The sequence below is a fragment of the Phyllostomus discolor genome, chromosome 5 (assembly GCF_004126475.2).
Source record: "Phyllostomus discolor isolate MPI-MPIP mPhyDis1 chromosome 5, mPhyDis1.pri.v3, whole genome shotgun sequence".
Classification (NCBI taxonomy): Eukaryota; Metazoa; Chordata; class Mammalia; order Chiroptera; family Phyllostomidae; genus Phyllostomus; species Phyllostomus discolor.
Window position 1 is genome coordinate 3,072,466 of NC_040907.2, and position 18,010 is coordinate 3,090,475.

At 66.2% G+C, this 18,010-nt stretch overlaps 1 protein-coding gene across 7 annotated transcripts in view; it reads right to left on the reverse strand.

Annotated features, from left to right (window-relative positions):
- PLEKHG5 (pleckstrin homology and RhoGEF domain containing G5) overlaps positions 1 to 18,010 on the reverse strand; it is a 35,985-nt gene that overhangs the window by 8,707 nt on the left and 9,268 nt on the right. For 3 of the 7 annotated variants that reach the window (XM_036025235.1, XM_036025239.1, XM_036025236.1), the window contains exons 3-8: positions 3,211 to 3,340; positions 2,127 to 2,229; positions 1,690 to 1,750; positions 1,307 to 1,398; positions 784 to 920; positions 345 to 490 (exon numbers count right to left, since the gene is read on the reverse strand). In XM_036025235.1, the coding sequence (XP_035881128.1) occupies positions 345 to 490; positions 784 to 920; positions 1,307 to 1,398; positions 1,690 to 1,750; positions 2,127 to 2,229; positions 3,211 to 3,340 (669 nt within the window). Of the gene's footprint in view, positions 1 to 344; positions 491 to 783; positions 921 to 1,306; positions 1,399 to 1,689; positions 1,751 to 2,126; positions 2,230 to 3,210; positions 3,341 to 9,062; positions 9,214 to 9,553; positions 10,001 to 13,321; positions 13,642 to 18,010 lie in introns of those variants that run through there. The other 4 variants (XM_036025237.1, XM_036025238.1, XM_036025241.1 and 1 more) reach the window with 3 other exon arrangements.

The following is an 18,010-nucleotide window of genomic DNA, read 5'->3' on the forward strand; positions in this document are numbered from 1 at the left end:
GCGGAGACAGATGGTCACACACACAAACACACACATGCTCAGACGTGCTTAGAAGCACAGCTCCGGAGTGACCCACAACACACAGCCAGGGACACGGGACACAGCATCTGCTGAGACACACGCACACACACACACACACGCACACACGCACGCACGCTTTCCGGGCACCAGCAGACTCTCGGAGACAGACCCACCACCCTAGATCCAGCCAGGGCCCCCAACTCTCAGAGCCAGCCCCACGTTCCAGAATGGGATATTAAAGCCCCAAGAGGGAGCAACAAGGGGCCCCGCTGACTTCGAGGGGCCCCTGCTGGCCCCCAGCCCTGACACACCCTCCTCCTCACCAGGATGTCCAGGCTCTCGCGGCGGCTCTGCGGGTCCACGCGCTCCGGGGCCGGGGGCCCGGCCCCCACTGGCCGCAGGATTGGCAGGCTCAGGGACTTGGGGTCCTTCACTCCCTGCTCCACCTTGCCCTCGTCCCCCGGCTTGGCTGGGGCAGCAGGAGGGGGCAAGGACAGGTCCTCAACATCCGGGTCCAGGGAGGGAGGGGGCCCAGCCCTCTCTCCCCCAGACATCCAAACCAAGGCCTAGCTGCACCTGCCCTCCCTGAAACTCCACCCCGCCCGCCCTGGCCACCACCCACCACCAGCCAGGAGAGACACCTGTATGGTAATGAGCTTGCTCAAGGCCACGGCCGACGGGAACCTGAGCCCGGGGAGAAGCGCTCACCTCCGGGAGGCCCAGCCCGGCCCCAGCCACTCTCCCACCCAACCTGCTGCTCACCTTTGACCCGCAGGTAGTGGCCCCCGAACCTGTAGGCCTCGAAGGTCAGGGACAGGGGCGTGTTGGACTGGTCCAGGTAGATGTCCGCCTTGCCCAGCGCGATGCCCTTCCTTTCGAATATGGGCAGCAGCACCTCCCTGGCCCAGGAGGGGGGCTGTGTCTGCTAGGGCTCAGTCACGCAAACCCCCACCCCAGCCACAGCTCCAGCTCTACCCGAGGGGACACACACACACACACACACACACACACCCCGTGTCCTGCGTGTGCTCACACACACTCCTATCACACACGAGGGCAGACGCTGTCACAGGCCGGTCCACACCCGGGGACCAGGCCACACAGGCAGGGCACAGAGGCCCCGTCACCGGCTCCCTCACGCTGGCGTTCACACCTCGGGGGTCTGCCCTCGGGGGGCGGGGGATGGACGGACAGGCTCACGGGCTACGGCACGGACACCACACTCCTCTTTGCAGGGGCTGGGCCCGCCCGCTGCCCGCCCCCACGGCCCGCCCGCCGAGCCTACCCCAGCGACTTCTTCTTCACGGCGGGCACGATCTCCGTCTCGATGTCCACGTTCAGGTCGAACTTCAGGGTGAAGCACTCCTTGCTCGGGTCCTGAGAGGACACGGGTCTCGGCTTCTGCGCCCCTGTCCCCCGCCCTCCCCACCCCAGGGAGCCCCAGCGGGGGAGGGGGTGCAGGGGCTCGCCAGCCCAGCTCTGCCCCAGGCAGGCCGCCAGGGTCCCTCCTGCCTGGCTAAGGTGGGCAGTGCCGGGCTGCAGGGCAGGGTGGCCAGGCAGGGACGCACTGGGCCCGCCCCCGGCCCTGGAGCTCAGAGCAGGCGGGCCCGGCCTCGGCTGTGGGAAGGAAAGGCTGTCCGGCCCCTCTGCCAGCCCCGGCCTCCTTACATCTGTGTGTCTCCTCCTGGCTTTCTTCTTGGAGAGTTTCAGGCCGGTGCTCTTCCGGTCCCTGCAGGGAGGCCAGGGAGGTCAGGGCTTGGAGACACTCTGGCTCCCCACCGGGGTGTGTTGTGAGTGGGCCATGGCTGGCTACCCACACCTCAGTCACCCCAGGTGACCAGGGAACTCAGGAGCAGTCAGACCGGCCAAGGCCCACTAAGGGGCTGTGCGCCCTCTGGTGGCCAACACAGGGATCACACCCAGTGGTACCTGGTCAGGTGATGCCCTGCAGGAGGCCGGCCCAGGCTAGGTGGCCTCCTCCAGGAAGCTGGCAGCCCCGAGGACAGGGAGGGGTCTCCAGCCAGCCCTCCTGAAGCCTCTGGTGCCCGGATCCCTGACCTCGGGTCCCCTCAGGTGTCTTCTCCACCCACGCACCCCTCGCCTACCCTTTGCCGTCCATCAGGCCTTCCTCCTCCTCCTCCAAGTCCACGGCGGGGCTGGTGCGCGGGGGGCATGACCGGGTGGACACGTTCCGCGCCAGGACGGAGCCTGTGGAGTCGAGTGGGAGTGGGGTCATGCCTGCCCCCTCCCTGGGTCCCTCTCCTCAGCCTTCCTGCCGGGCCACCTCTGGAGGGACCACTGCCTACTGACCCTGTGCCCCCCACCCCCCCAAGCTATCCAGGGCCCTTTGGTTCTGTGAGCAGAGGGGCGTGGCCACTGCTTGTTGTCGGTCCACGCCCCGACTCAAAACCACACGAGGGCCCTGAGGTGACACTGCAGACGACCTCCCGCTTGCTCTCAGTCCAAGGTCACCTACAGCCCCCGTTTGCCCCTCTGTGACCTAGGGATGGGAACCCGGCCTCCGGGATGCTGGCCGGGAGGGACCAGGTCCGTGGCTCTTTTTGCTGGGCCTCCCCTCCCCCACCCCGTGACCATACCCAAAGTCCCCGGGGGCCCTGGCAGAGGGGCAGTGTCCCCGTGCCTCCGACCAGCCGAGACAGGAGACAAAGGGCCGGCCGGCACCCCAGCACAGCCAGCTGGCGGCGGGCCTGGGCCAGGGCCCCGTTGGGCAGGAGGGTTTCTTGTTTCCTGCTACAAGTCCCTCTGACCTGCCCTCCCACTGCACCCCCACCCCCACCCCGCTCCCAGCCCGCTCCCAGCCGGAAGATCGGCCCCGAAGCCCCCTGCCCGAGGATGAGAAGAAAGGAACCTTCTCCATGCTGGCCCCCGGCCAGGGGCAGGGGCAGGGGCAGGGCAGCAGTGGGAGGTGCAGACCGGCACCCGGGAGGGACGGGTCGGCTCCCGAGACGGGCCACAGTCCCCAGCCTTGTCTCTTGTGAGAAAACTGGCGGAACAAAAGGGACTGAAAGTACTTGTGTTTCATTCACAGTCGACTCTTGTCCTTCCCGTGGTCCTGTCGCGGCTCCAACAGTCACCAAGACACCGAGCCCCCAGACAGGGGACCCAGAGCGACCCTGGGGACCCCAGGGGCCGGGCCGGGCCAGGCCGGGCGCCCCGACCCGCGCTCACCTTGGGGGGGCAGGTCGAAGCGGACGTGCCCGTCATAGTGCATGGTGCTGTGGAACTTGCTGTCACAGGCCGCGCAGAGGTTGAGGGGCCCCCGGCGGTGCAGCTGCTGGCAGTCTGCGTGGTGGCATACCTGTGCGGCGAAGGGCGGAGGGGCGCTGGGCGGGGGCCCGGACCACGGCAGGGTCCCGCTCCGGCCTCTGGCCCCCAAGGGGCTGCTGCTCCCCACCTCCCACCATCCCTCCCCCACAGGGGCTGCGTGCTCAGCAGGCCACCCAACAAGCGTTTCGTGAGCACCGTTCTGTGTCCCTTCGGAGGGGCGCAGGCAGAAGCACAGCCCTGCCCAGCGACGCAGCGCCCAGAGGGCAGGTGCCGCCAGGGCCTCTTGCTGGAGCGTGGGCAGGAAGGGCGCCCGAAACGAACCTTGGGGCTGCCTCTCGGTTTGGCCCGCACACTGTTTTGACCAGAATGCCCCCCACCCCCGAGGGCCACTCGGAGCCTCTACCCTTGGTTCTGTGACCTGTCTGGCCACGGCACAGCCAACCCCGCCCAGGCTCCTGAGTCAGGTGGGGAGGGGGCCTGGAGGCGCCGGGGGCAGGTGTCGGCGTCTGGGTTCCCGCGCGGTGTCCATGCAGCCGCCTGGTGACGTGGTCCCCGATTTGCCTCTCACCCAGGCCCCTGCCCCCCGCCCACTGCCACACGTGACTTCCCTATTTTCTCCTCCAACCTCCCACGGCTCGCCCCGAACACTCTCCCCGCGACTCTGCTTCCTACTCTTCGAGGGAAACAGAAGCCATCCGAGGCCGAGGGTCCGTGATTCCCCACCACCACGCTTGCCCACCTGCGCCAGGCTGCGGGGGGTTTGGCCCGGCTCCAACCCAAGGCCAGCCTTCCCCCCGAGATCCGCTCCCCCGTGGCCACCCATGGTGTGGCCACAGGACTGAGCATTTGCCCTCTCCTCCATCCTCGGGCTGCCCCCCCATCCCGCACCAACCTGCCCTCTCCTCTCAGCTGTGCTCCATCCCCCTCCGCCCTCCACAGCAGAGACCCCCAACCCCAGGACCGCGGACGGGTACCAGTCCGGGCCTGTTAGGAACCGGGCCGCACAGCAGGAGGTGAGCTCGAATGCAATGCACTTGAAATCACCCCGAAACCATCCCCTCCTTCCCCCGGGTCCGTGCAAAAACTGTCTTCCACAAAACCGGTCCCCGGTGCCAGAAGGTGGGGGGCCGCTGCTGGCAGCTCGGCTCCCTGACCCAGGCCTCCATGCACCCTGCCCCCGCCCACAGTCGCTCCTCTCATTGCCCCGCTTCCCAGCTCCGCGTTTTAAAATGTCTCAAACCTACAGAACGCTGCAGGCCAGCACGACACCTGCACGCCCTCCTCCTTCACCCGCTCGTTCAGGGATCGCCACACAGGCTCTCGCGTGGCCCCGCCCCCGGCGCAGGAATCCCGGTGTCGCCCAGGAGTGCTAACGTTCTGCATGCCCCAGCACCGAGGCCGCTCCGCACACGGTGTCCCGTCTGGGAAGAGTCCAGCTCCGAGTCCCCCCCCCACTGCCGTGCACATCGATGTTTTCCCCTTTCAGAAGCCAGTCCATGTCTGCATGCGCATTTGGCGAGTCTGGGTATTTCTTTAAGAATAAATGCCCCTGTTTTTTTGGGGGGGGTCTCCCGTGGCACTGAGAGTTTTGACGTGTCCAGGCCAGGGGTCTGGCAGAAAGCCCCTCCAGGTGGACTGGTCTGGAGGGCCGCAGGCTCAGCAGGCGGAGCCTCTGGGCAGGGACACTGAGAGAGCTGTGTGACTTCTGTGCACCCACGATGGCAGGCCATTTGGGGACCTTGCCGTCCTGTGCAAGGCCCCCCTTTCTCTGGGTAAATGGATGAGTCACCCGTGAGGTGGCACTCTGAGCGGTCCTGTCCCCAGGCAGTCCCACGCTCCGGGGCGGCAGCATTCATTCGAGACTCCTGCCTGCGCGACCGCCACCGCGACACCTGACCTGGGCATTTCCCGGCTCTCCCGGTGTCTCTCAGACCCTCTTCCTCAAGCCGGTGCCCCTGCCCGGCTCACCAACCTCCCTCTTCTCGGGCCCCGTGGCCTCCACGCATCCAGGTCCACTGTCTGTTCTCACAGGACCGGGCATCTGCCATCGGAGGTCTCTCTGCCCCCAGGACCCATGCTCTGTGGGTCTGCCTCTCCCCTCCCACCCTCCCCCTCCCGTGACCTGGCTGATCTCAAGACTGGGAACACCCCCCACCTGCTGAGTGGGGGGATCTCAAGACTGGGAACGCCCCCCACGTGCTGAGGGCTCCCACAGTTAACTAACTCTCCAGGCAGCACCTCCACCAGGAGGCCAGACCGCCCTCCCACCTCCTCCCCTAGATCCCAACGAGCATCCCAGACACAAAACCTTCGCACGAGGACTCCCGGCTTCTCCAGGCAGCTCCAGCCAGCTCGATCAGTCCAGCGCCTTCTAGGTGCATGTTAGGGGTTGCATGCGTCCCCCCACAAAGACAGGTCCAGTCCTAACCCCCCAAACCTCAGCATCTGGAAACAGGGTCGTGGGAGATGTCATCGGTGAGGATGAGGTCGCACTGGGGTCTGTCATCACAGAGTATGGACCGTGGAGCAATCCCACCACTAGCGTCCTCATACAAAGACACAGAGACGTGGAGGCGGGGGGAAAGGCCCTGGAGCAGCGGGAAGAGGCAGGACAGGCCCTCTCCTGGAGTCCCCGAAGGCACACTGCCCCGAGAGAGCCCGGGTTCCGGCGTCTGGCCCCAGAGCTGTGAGAGTGGACTGCGGGTGCTCCACGGCCGCCCTGCTGGAGTCCGTTTGCGACGGCAGCCCTGGGAAACTCACACATCAGGACACAAACCCAGGGGTTACCTCCCATCTTTCTGTTACACCCCCGCCCGGTCAGACCCCACATTCCCCACCTCTGCTACCTGCAGCTACGACCAGGCCGGGCCGAGTTCTCCAGACGGCACTGGCCACCCCCCTACACACACACTGGATTTCAACAACTGCCCCCTAACCGGCTCCCTGTTCCCACCCTGCCCTCCAGCCTGTCCTCCATGGGACCAGAGTGGACCCTGCTCAGAGGGGACACAGATGCCCACTCAGAGCCCCGCAGTGGCTTTCCCTGTCACTCGAGCACGAGGACTCACTGGGCCCCTGTGCTGCGTCCCCACCCCGACTCACTCTGGCCCTTTACCTGGTCGGGCACGGCCCGCCTCAGAGCCCTGGACCTGCCCGCCCCTCGGCCTGCAGCGCTTCCCCCAGAGCCTCCTGGAGTGCCGGCTGCCTCCCGCCCTGCAGGCCTCCACTCCACAGCCGCCCGACTTCCGGCCCCTCTAGCCTTGCAGCTCCTCCAACCCCTCCCCCTGCACCCTTCCTCTCCATGGGGTGCCCCACCATCCCACACCTGCGTGTTTCACGCGGTCGCCTCTGCACCTCGTTTGCCCTGCAAGGACCCCACGCACTGCCCCACCTGCCCCACGCACTGCCACTCCTGCCCCACGCAACAAACACGTTCCTACTGTCAGGGCAGTGGAGGGCTGCTGGAGAGTGTGTGGCCGGGGAGACCCCGATCAGAAAGTTTCGAGAGGACAGATGAGGGTGAGGATGGCCTGGACACTAGGGACCGTGCCCGAAGCAGGGAGTGTCTGGCAGGTCTGATCCCCACACACACACACACGTATCATGTGGTCACCTGTTTTCCCTGGGGCTGCCCTCGGGCCTCCTCACTTCAGGAAGCAGGGACTCCGGTCGCCCCTGTTTTCCGGGAGAGGACGGCAGAGCTCAGAGAGGTTCAGTAGCTTGTCGAAGGTCACATAGCCAGTGGAGCCAGGTCTGCGCCCAGCGTGTACAACCCTAGATGGCAGATTCCCGCCACACTCACACCAGCTCTCGGGGCCTGAGGACAGAGCGCCCAGTGCGGGAGGCAGGCGGGTCTCCGGCCGGCCCCGGGGCTGCAGAGACGATAGGAAATCAGTGGTGGTTTGGCTCCCGAGTCCCTGCACACCTCCGGCAGACAGAAAAGTGGCAGGCTGAGAGGGACACGTGCTCTCAGGGCACTGAGCCCCGGACATGAGGGCCCAGATTCCCAGGTGCCCCCCCCCAGCCTTCTCCTGGGGTCTTCAACGGTGTTCTCGGGCTTCAAGACAGGGCTGAGGGGCTCCCTTCAACCAAAGCAGCTAGTTCTGTCTACTTCACCTAAAGAGAGTGTGTGAGCCTGGCTGGTGTGGCTCAGTGGATTGAGCACCAATCTGCGAATCAAAGGGTCATGGGTTCAATTCCCAGTCAGAGCACATGCCTAGGTTGCTGGCCAGGTCCCCAGTAGGTGGCGCTGTTTCTCTTGCTCCCTCCCTTCCCCTCTCTAAAAAATAAAATCTTTAAAAGAAAGTGTGAACACTGCTGTCCTCCATCTCAACTCTGCCTGGCCCACCTCGAGTCTCCCAGGGCACACTACAGAGGGTCCGGCCTTGCAGCTTCTCGGACCCCCCCAAACCCCAGGCGGAAGCACCCACTCCTGACAATGAATCTGGGGACAGCCCCTGCCCTTCATCAGCCCTTCTTCTCAACAGCCGTGCAATTGGCTGGCTCTGCAGCCCTCTCGCCCTCTGAGACCAGCCTGCCCGTCACACAGGCCCTGGCCTCACTGTGGGTGGGGGTGACACGGCAGGAACCACGCCGGGTGGCAGGGGTCCTGTGGAGCGCCTCTGGGACCCTTGCAGTCCAAGTCCCTGATTCCGTGCCACAACCTCATAAAAGTATCAACCCAGTAAGAGATGGCAGATTTTACACAAAGCTTCACTCCTTATGGGGGATTCAGCATTCATCCCGTATTTACTGAGCACCTACTGTGTACCCACCCTGTGGAGGTGCCGGGCTCCTGGGGGGGACATGAGAAGACATTTCCCAGCACGGTGTGGGGCTTTGGTGCCCCCACTGCCACTGCGCCGCCACCGCGCATGACCATCGCTGCTACCGCTGCTACCGCTAACGATGATGGAGCCGGGCCGGCCCCCCAACCCCATCCGCCTCCATCCTCCCTGCAGCACCTGGGCTCAGGCCCAGGATCCTCACTTCATCCAGCAGGTCTAGCTGAGGCTGAAGTTCTGGGAACCCCCAGAGAGAACCAGGAGCCCCACTGGGTGGGCACAGCCCCCCTGCACTATCTGCTCCCCTACCCCTTCTCCCAACTCCATGGCCAAACCGCAGGGTCTCCTACAGCCAGCTCCAGGGGCAGGGGCCTCCGGGCACCAAAGTGAGGCGACCTCTTCCCCTTTTCTCAGACCCAGGTGCCTACTGCTCTCCTCCCTGCTGCCCACCATTCCTACCCCGAGGGCCGTGGGGGAGGGGCATCGGGGGGGTCCAGGAACCAAAGCGCCCAGCTTAAATCCCGAGGAGGGAGAGCCCACAGGACGGTGCAGCCAGTTCACACTGCGTCTCAAAAGGCAGCGAGCGGATGGACGGGAACTTTACAAACACAGAGGGGGTCCCTTGGGAAGCACGGTCAAGGCCTTGCCCCGCAAGGTTGGGGCACCGGAAGTGGCTTTTTCCCCCTTCACCCAAGGGCGGGGGCCAGAGGCAGGAGCAGGAGGGGTGTAGCAGGGCCTGGGCCTAGGAAGGAAAGGGGGAGGGTTGGCCCTGAGCCGGGCCTGGGACCCACAGGTGTGTCCGGAGGCAGCCTCAGACACAAAAGACCAGGGTGGGCGACCCACCTCTGCCGCCTGGGCCCCTCGGTGGTGGTGTGGGGACACCCATCTCAGGGCCCCAGTTCCCCGGTGTGCGCCCAGATAGGGGGCTCGGCCACCGTGTGCCCCATCTCCGCCCCCGGCTTCCCGTACCTGGCCTTCCCGGTCGCGGGCGTGGCCCCCCGCCCAGTAGGACGCCAAGTCCCGGGAGGGCACCCCAGGGCTGGGTCTGGAGGCCGCGCGGTGCCCGGAGACGCCGGGCCCCGTCCCCATGGCGGCCGGAGGAGGAGGCGGTCTGCGCCGTCCGCCGGACAAAGCGCAGAGCCCCGCTTCCTGCCATTGTGCGGCCGCGCCCGCCCCCGCCGAGCCCGGGACCCCGGCGGGGACGGGGAGGGGTGGGTGGCGGACAAAGAGGGGGCCGGGAACATCCGCCCCACCCGCGGGGTCCCGGCCCCGCCTACGCCAGCCCGGCCTCCGCGCTGACCCCCAGCCCTCACCCCACCCCCAAGTGCCCCTCTTGGACTCGCCCCTCCCGGGGGAGCTCCTGGAAGTTTGCAACACAAGGGAGGGGACAGGGACACAGTCCCCCTCAGTGCTCAGACCCCACTCCCCGTCCGACCAGGGACACCCCTCTCCGCTCTGACCTCCGACTGCCCAGCCACACATCCGGCGCTCAGAGGGCCTCCCGAGGGTCATCTAGCGGCAGCGCACAGCCCGGAGACCCCGCCTCGCAGCCTGGGGCGCGGACCCCGCTCCTCCTGTCCAGGCCAGCGCCCGAGGCGAGGGAGCGGAGGGCCGGGTAACCACAGGTGGAGGCTCGGAGGGGGGCGGGGGCGGAGGCGCTGGGCGGAAAGGGCGTGGAAGGTATTCCTCTGGGAGCCCCAGGAGTAGGGTGAGACGGGTCAGGAAAACCCCGCAGCCGGATTTGGCTTTCCCCGAGGTCCTCCCGCTGGGTGCGTCCCCGCGCCCCACCGCCAGGGGGCGCTGGTCGGGGCTCAGAGGAGGCCCACCCGGATGCGGTGTGGTTGGTGCTGGGGTCCACCCTGTTGCAGCGTGCAAAGCTCTTTTACACTCATCGTGTGGGGGATAAAGCGACGTAAGAGTCCACGGCAGGACTGGAATCTAGGTTTCTGACTCCAGGGGGCTGGAACGGCCTCCTGGGGACACTCCTCAGCACCCACAGGGCGAGCGGACCGAGCTGTCCCCTGCCTGCCCACCTCCTCAGTGTGGCTCCCTGGGAAAGAGGGTGCGGAGGGGGTCGTCTCTGAGGACGGCTGTGAGGAAGGAGGCAGTTCCGCAGCGGCTGGGACATCCCACACTCCACCTCCACTCCCACCGCCTGACCCGTTCTCGGTCCACGCCACAGGCGGACCTTTGGGAAAGCAAAGCCTGGTCACCGGAACGCCCCCCTCGCTCCCTTAAACTTCTCCGATGGCTTAGAATGAAAGCCCCACACTGCTTGGCTCCTGCCCCGCCTCCTGGCGACGGAGGGGCGCACAGTGGTCCGGCTCGCTGGCCTCCCTTCCCCTGCCCCTCACCGAGCTCAGCGCCTGCACGTCTGTCTGGGTCTTCTGTCTGGAACAGCGGGGACCCTGGCCCTCCGATGGCTCACACTGCTCCCCGACTCCAGTGCTGCCTCCCCAAGGAAGCCTTCACCCCCCTCTCAAAATAAATAGCCCCTCACTCTTTCCCTCTCCAATCTCTGAAATGCAATTCTTTCCTCCTAAGTATTTATTACCACCCAAAGATATTTTACCTCTCTGACCACTTCTCGGTCACTCTTCCTGCTAGAATGCCCTCTCCAGAGGCCAGGGGCCTTGGCTGTGGGCCCACACCGCAACCCACAGCACTTCAACAGTCCTGGCACCCAGGGGGTGGTGACCAGATGCAGACGGCAGAGGAGGGGTCTTTGTGGCAGAGGAGGCCACTGGGGCAGGGAATGTCTCAGCCAGGAAGTCCCTTCCCGCAGCCGACGGTCAACAGGGCCTTCCCCGCTGCCCACCCACAGGCTCTCTCCCGCCTTCTGGCATCCATGACCTCCGGCCTGGTGGCTGGGGCAGGTCGGTTTCCACATCAGATCCTGGGGGTCCTGCCCCTGCTACTGCCCCACAGGCGACAGCCGAGCCCTCCCAAGTGCCAGGCCCGTGCCAGGAGGTCGGGGCAGCACGTCCTGTCCACTCTCCTGCAAGATCCAAGGGTGGAGATGCTGTCACTGCCCCCACTGAACAGGCCAGGAAACGGAGGCTGGGGAAGGTCCGGCGGCTCGCCCCAAAGCCACCAGCTAGTTAAGTGGTGAAACGAACACCTGGGCTTTGTCTCGGGCACGGCTACGTGCTGGCTCGGGCAGCAGTGCCTTGAGGTCCACCCCCTTGGGGACAAGGCAGATTCCAAAGCCAGCTTAGGGGAACCCACTGGCCCCGGGCAACCGGGTCAGATCAAATGGAGACCACCAGGGCCGGCCCAGGGCAGGGCACTGGCAGTCACCTGAGTGAGCAGGCCCTGGCCCAGCCCCGAGCCGGGCTCCTGCTTGGTTCTCCGGGCAGGGTGGGGCTCCTCCTACAGGGCCAGGGCCCTGCTGCCCCAGGGCCAGGAGTGCAGCGGGGTCAAGGGGCCTACGGAGCTGGGAGGACAGGAGGCTGCCACCCTGCAGCAGGAGAGGGAGGAGCCCCCCACAGACTTCTGGTTCCCACCTCATCCCTAAGAGACAGAGCCGAAACAGTCCGTGCCCCACAGCAGGCCCGAGAGGTCCCAGCCTCTGACGCTCTGGGGAGGGGGGCCCCTCCCCAGCCCAGCCCCAGCTCCGGGCCCATGAGTCAGGACTGGCTTGTTGAAACTGATACCCAGGAACCAGATGCTGGGGCCGATGAATAATGGAGTCTCCAAGGCAGGAGCCCCCTCCCACTCACCCCTAGCACCAGCTTCCCAGCTCCAGAGAGAGAAAGAGAGGCCTGTGGGCATCCCCGCCCCCACAACGGTTGGGGCCCCCTCCTGGTCTGCCTCCTGGTCTGCCGTGGGAGAGGGAGTCCCTGCCCTGGAGAGACCGCAGGTGTGGAGCAAGGTCTGGGGTCGGCTCCGTGCTCTGCCCCCAGCAGATGAGCCTGGAGCCAGCAGTTGGGGCTCCCTGGCTGGAGGGATACCCCTGCCCAAGGGCTCCCACCTGGGCTACACTCCCCCGGGAGACAACCGGCCCCAGGGCCCCATCCGGCACCTTGGAGATCCGCAGGGGCGGAGGCTGCATGCGTGGGCAGGTCAGCCAGGGCTGGGCCAGTTCTGCCAGGCTGCTCGCCTCATTCCCAGTGGCCTACCCAGCTCCTCCCTTCCCCTCGGCCTGGGCCTCACCCCTTGTCCCCTGGGCTCTGGGGCCCACCCTGAGGAGCGCCTGCCCCGAAGGCCCTGCCCTGAGCTGGGCCAAGGGTGGCAGGGGTGTGGAGAGCCTGCCTGCCAGCCGGGCCCACTACACAGGCCCCAGAAGCCAACGAGGCCCCTTCCTCCCCAGAGAGCGGTCTGGCCAAGACCCAGTGCTAGGGAAAGAGGCAGCGGCCCTGGTCCCCTGTCCCGTCCCCACACATGTGTGCCTGACCCTGGAGCCCAGGGCCCTGGCATCACAGCTGGTGCCTTCTTCTGGGACCTTTCTCCAGCACCAGAAGGCTCTGTGGGAGGGACGGGGGCAGGGGCAAGTGCCCGGGCTGCTGGAGACTGGCACCTGGGGCCCACCACACCCTGCCCTACCCATCTGTGCAAAGAGGGCACTGGCTAGTTCTCTGGAATTTTCTGTCTAGGGATGGCTTTGGGTCCGAATGCATGCCCGGAACCTGGCCCAGGCACAGAGAAACAATAAAATCCGCTTTGAGCCCCGCCCCGCCACCCCCGCCCCACGCCCCGCGCCTGGGGAAAGTTACTGGGGAAGCTGCAGGGCCCAGGGACCCCTGGCCTCCGTTTCCCTGCCTTTGATCCAGCCTGGCCGGGCCTCTCCTGAGTTCATCTGCACCCCCTCCTTCCTCTTCCATCTGCCCCCAGCCACCGCACAGCCGGAGGCGCACTCTCGCCCCCTGCCGGCCTCTAGCGGACTTTCTGCCTGGGACCAAACTCCGCGGCCCAAACGGGGCAGGGTCGCAGAGCCTCCCAACCGCCCGGCGCCCAGACAACACAACTCACACCCCGGCTGGGGCTCCATAGGCTCCTTAGGGCCCTGTCTCGGGGCCGATGACCCCCTAGAATCACAGGGGCGGGGACAGGGGCCGGCGCTTGGGCCCGTTCCACCCTCGTAAGTAGAGCCAGTGGCGCCCATCCTACCCACCTGCGGGCCTGGGACTCCTCGGGACTTTCCACTCCGGGTTCTAGCCATTAATTTAGAGGGAGCCTTGGCGCACGGACCCACTCCGACCGGACCCCAGATTCCCAGTGAGACTCACCTAGAGACATGGGGTCTCTTCCCCTGTAGCTGGAACTCGGGCCAAGACTGTCCAGTTCCCGGGGGGCACGCAGGGCTAGGGGGGCCGGCGCCGCGGGGCGGGGTGGGCTCTGTGGATCCGCGGGCGCCGGGCGTTGGGGAATTACGGTAGGCCGGCGTGGGCGCTACCACCTGGGCGGGCCGGGACGTACCATTGGCGCGCCCGGCTGGGATGGGGGGGGGGGAGCGCCGGCATCCCGGGAAGGGCCGGGAGGCCGACGGGGCAGCCCAGGCGGTGGCAGGAAGCCCAGCCGGCGCCCGGGGAGTAATCTAGGGTCCGGGCTGCGCGGAGAGGGAGCGAGGCGGCTGTCACTGTCCCCGAGGGGGGCTGGCCCTTTACAGATCTCCAGAAAGTTTCAAGTCCCTGGTTTTTAACTTGGGCTTGAGGACAGAGAAGCTCGCCGGTCCTCGGGGAGGCCCCGACGCAGGAGGCTGCCCTGGCCGGCAAGAAGGGCCCCGGCGCTCCAGGCGGAGGGACCCGCAGGCCGAGCCGGCCCTGGGAATCGCCCCAAGCCAGGCTCGCTTCCTCTCGGCTATAAAGGGCTGGATTCTGAACTGCGCCTCCGTGGCGCCTGAGAAACCCGCCTGCCTGTCTCTGCGTCCCCCTCTTTTTTCCTGGCTCATGCACGGCACGGCTGGAAAAGGGGCCATCCCGCCCTTTGGCGGTTCCCAGCTTCCCTCTCCCCTAGGACATGGGGGTGCAGGGAGTGCATGGGGGTACAAGGGCACCTTTGCCCCACGCACACCTCCCCCTTCCCTTGAGGTGGGTGCAGTGACTAGGCCACCCCGGGGGGCAGATCTTGGGCCAGGGACCCAGAGAGCCTCAGCTCAGGCCCACCTGCACTGTCCCAATCAGAGACCTCGGCCCTCGGGCCCCTCCACAAGCCTGCAGCCCCCTCCCCGCAGGTGCTTCCCTCCTTGGGGCCGGATCCACACCAGAGCCACTTCTCTCCGCCAGGTCACATGCACTGGGCCATCTGTCTCTGCCTCCCCAGGCCTTCGCCTGCTCACCCTGCCCCCCTTCAAAGTTCCTTAGCCAAAGCCCGGGAGCTCCACTGGCACTGCCTCTCTGGCCCTGCCCCCTCTCCAGGTGCAGCATGGACGGCCCCCTGTCTACAGCTGTCCAGCATCTGGCCACTCTTGAGAGCACCCTGGCCCCCTACCTCTTGCCCCCAAGAGACTAGGTGACTCCCTGTCCCATTATTCACCACATCCGGCCCATTCTTCTTCTGCAGGGACCTCAGATCCACCCCTTCCTCTGCCTCGTGTCCACGTGTCCCCTGGGCTTCATTGGGCCACCCCTCCCCTTGACATACACATGCACCCTCATCCCTGCCACCTCACAGCCCATTGTTAGGCTGGGAGGGAACTCTGAAGTCAGCAAATCCAACTTCCACTCTCTCTGCTTGAATACTTCTAGGCACGGGGTGCTCACCACACACACACACACACACACACGCATCGGGGAAATGGCTTCAGTCGTTGCCAACGGTCGCCTACCCTGAACCCACACTCATCTCTCTGCCAGGGCCTTTCAGGGTCTCCTCCTGACAGACAGCTCCCCCAGGGGAGTGGACGGACTGACCCAACGTGCCCTGGCTAGTTACTTCACCGTCCTGCTTCTCAGCGGCTGTCTCCTACACGGAGAGGCGGTCACCCCCACTGCCACGTGGGGGCGCGGGGACTAGCTGAGGTCCCCGTGGCCAAGCCTGGCATGGCACACAGCAGCTGCTGAGTGGCCGGGGGCTGCTAGACCATTGCCTGTGTTTGAGGATGAGGCCCCGCGGGGGTGCATCTCCGGGACGAACACCCAAACCTTCTGTCCCTGCAAACATGGTAGCCCAGTGTCTCCAGGGCCAGGGTCGGCCCTCATCCAGGTCTCCTGTGACCCGGGGTACCTTCCGCAGACTCGGACCCTGTCTGGCTAGCGGTCCCCTTGCAGGAGAGCAGGGACACCCATCACATCATCACTGGCCCCAGGAGGGAGGAAGTGACCTTTCCCCATCTCCCCACGGACTCCGAGAGCCCCACTGGCCCAGGGCACAGCACGGACGTGCCACAACCACGGGTTGGCTGGGGTCTGGGAAGGACCCTGGGGATCTCAGGGCTCAGAGAGGGGAGGGAAGGTGCGCCCAAAGCCTGGGGCCTTCTCCCCCCTCTGGGTGGACGAGCACCTGGGTGCAGGGGGCCACACTCTGTGCCCAGCACTAACTACACACGCACACCCCCTCCCAATCCTCACCGCACCTCGCCTGGGCACTGAGGCTCAGAGAGGTGCAGTGACCTGCCCGGCGTCACGCAGCTGGAAATGGGTGGGCTTTGACCCTGGAGCTCACAGGTGGGGGCTACTCCACACACCTTCATCCTGGGGTCTCCTAGGCCAGCGGTCCCCAGCATGGACCCATACAGGCCCACAGCCTGTTAGGACCAGGCCGCACAGCAGGAGGCTGAGCGAGCAAAGCTTCATTGGCATTACCGCCTGAGCCCTGCCTCCCGTCTGCCCCCGCCACCGTCCCCTGGGTGGAAAAATTGTCTTCCAGGACACTGACCCCTGGTGCCAAAAACGTTGGGGACCGCTATCCTAGGCAGATGGGTCAGACTCCTCGGCTGGCATCAGGGTGCTCTGCACCCAGCTCTGCCTCCCTCTCCCCACCCCCAGGCCGTGCTCAACCCTTACAGCCCGTGTCGCTCCCTGCTCACTCGGCGCTCCTCCGTCTCAGCACCTCCTCATGCCTCAGGATGCCAGCAGCCTCCTCCAGGAAGCTCATCCTGGTTACTCCCTGCCCCCAGACTGAACTCCAGGGGAAGGAAGTAGGGGTGGGGCAGCTGATTCATCCCAGAAGCCTCAGCACCCCAGGAGTGGTTCAAACACCCCTGGGCCCCAGGGTGGGCCCAGAAGCAGAAGGGTCCAGCCCTGTGGACAGACAGCCCTGATGCCTCCAGGGCCGCCCGGGGGGCGGGGGGCCGGTACGGCACAGCCCTGTCCTCACGTCCCATCCCTCCTCCTCCTCCCAACGGAACGGGACGAGGATGGCAGCTCCTGGAGGCGGGAACTGTGTTTCCTGGACACCTCCAGGGTCAGGACTGGGCCTGCCCCGGCAGATGCTCGAAGCTGATTCGGCGCCTGGGTGATGTCATCCCCTTCCGAAAGCTCCCGCGTCCCGCTAGCCGCCCCTAGAGCAGCCGGAGAGGAGACGCAACGCCAGGCTCCGGCCCTCACTCCAGGCCGAGCTCTGCCGGTCCGGCTGCACGGTGCGGTGCGGGCGAGTCCTTTCACCCCCGTGAGCCTCGGCTCCTCCCACGTCACGTGGGAACCACAGCGGGGCTCTTCCCGAGGGTCTCACCAGGGTTCAGCGAGGGCCTAACACCCCGGCAGGCACGCAAACGTGCTCGGCCAGCGGTGCTCATTATCACCACCGAGCTGGGCGTCCCCTCGCCCGCTCTCGCCCTCTCCTCCAGCCGCCTCTGCACTCCCGCCTGTGGCGATGCCCCTTCCCGCTCCCCTAGTGGTGGGTTTACTTCCACGAGAGGCCGCCACCTCCAGCTGTCCTCCCTGACGAGCGCTCGGCCCTCTGATCACTCAGGTCCCTGATGTGAGTCTGTTCCATTTGTCCCAAAGTGGGTCCCACCGGTGACGGGGCTTGGTCTCTCCCCCTGGAGGCCCGGCAACCCCCGAGCTGCCGACGCTGCCGCCGGCACTGCTGGGTTCCAGGCAGGCCAGGGCTGAGCTGCGGTGAGGACCCGCAGACTGCAGAGGATGCACGCTTGCTCGGAAACCAGCTCTCGTCCACAGGCCTCACTCCGCACAGCCCGGCCCCAGCCCCGGCAGCCTGAGGACCTGCCCCCCGGAAGCAGCGGCCCACAAGGCTGTGCAGGCCCGTGGCGGGCTGTATGGTGCGGGTGATGGGGCCAACTTGCTGCCAGGAGCCCCCATCTGGGGGGGGAGGCAACCAGCCAACACCAAAGCCCCATTGCCAGGCACCAGCCGTGCCAGCAGATTGTGTCTGAATCACAGACGCCGCCCCCTTGCCTGGTGGCCACAGCAACTGGAAGCCTCCCCCTCCTCTCCCCGCCCCCAGAACAGCCCTCCACGTTCCTTCTGACTGTTCCCTCTGACTGTTCCTGCTAAACATGGTCTTCCTGTGCAGAACGCACGCTTGTGTGTCTGGGTGGTGGGGGGGCCCGGGGGGAGGGGGTGGCACTTCTAGCCTCCTGCAGCTGGCAGAGCAGAGCCGAGCTACACAGGGGCTAGGGACACGGGCTCTGGCACCACCCAGGTCTGGGCTCTGGGTTCAAATCTCAGCTCTACCGCATCCTAGCAGTGTGTCCCCTGGGGGAGCCACTACCACTCCGAGCCTCAGTTTCCCCCTCTGTAAAAGGGAATAATGACAGGACAGAGCTCGGAAGGACTGCAGGAAGTGACACGGAGTCCTCAGAGCCTGAGACTCAGTGGCCTGTGGCTGTCACGACTACGGTCTCTCGAATGGGGGCCGGGAGGGGTCCGACCGCTGGCTGGGCCTCTCTGGGGCTGCAGGGTCTCAGCCGCGTCCCAGGGCCTCCCGCAAGCTCGGCGTCTCCACCAGGAAAACGAGGCCGTGACGTCTTCCCAGCGGCGCTCCCACAAGCGGCGCACCAGGCACAGAAAGCCTGT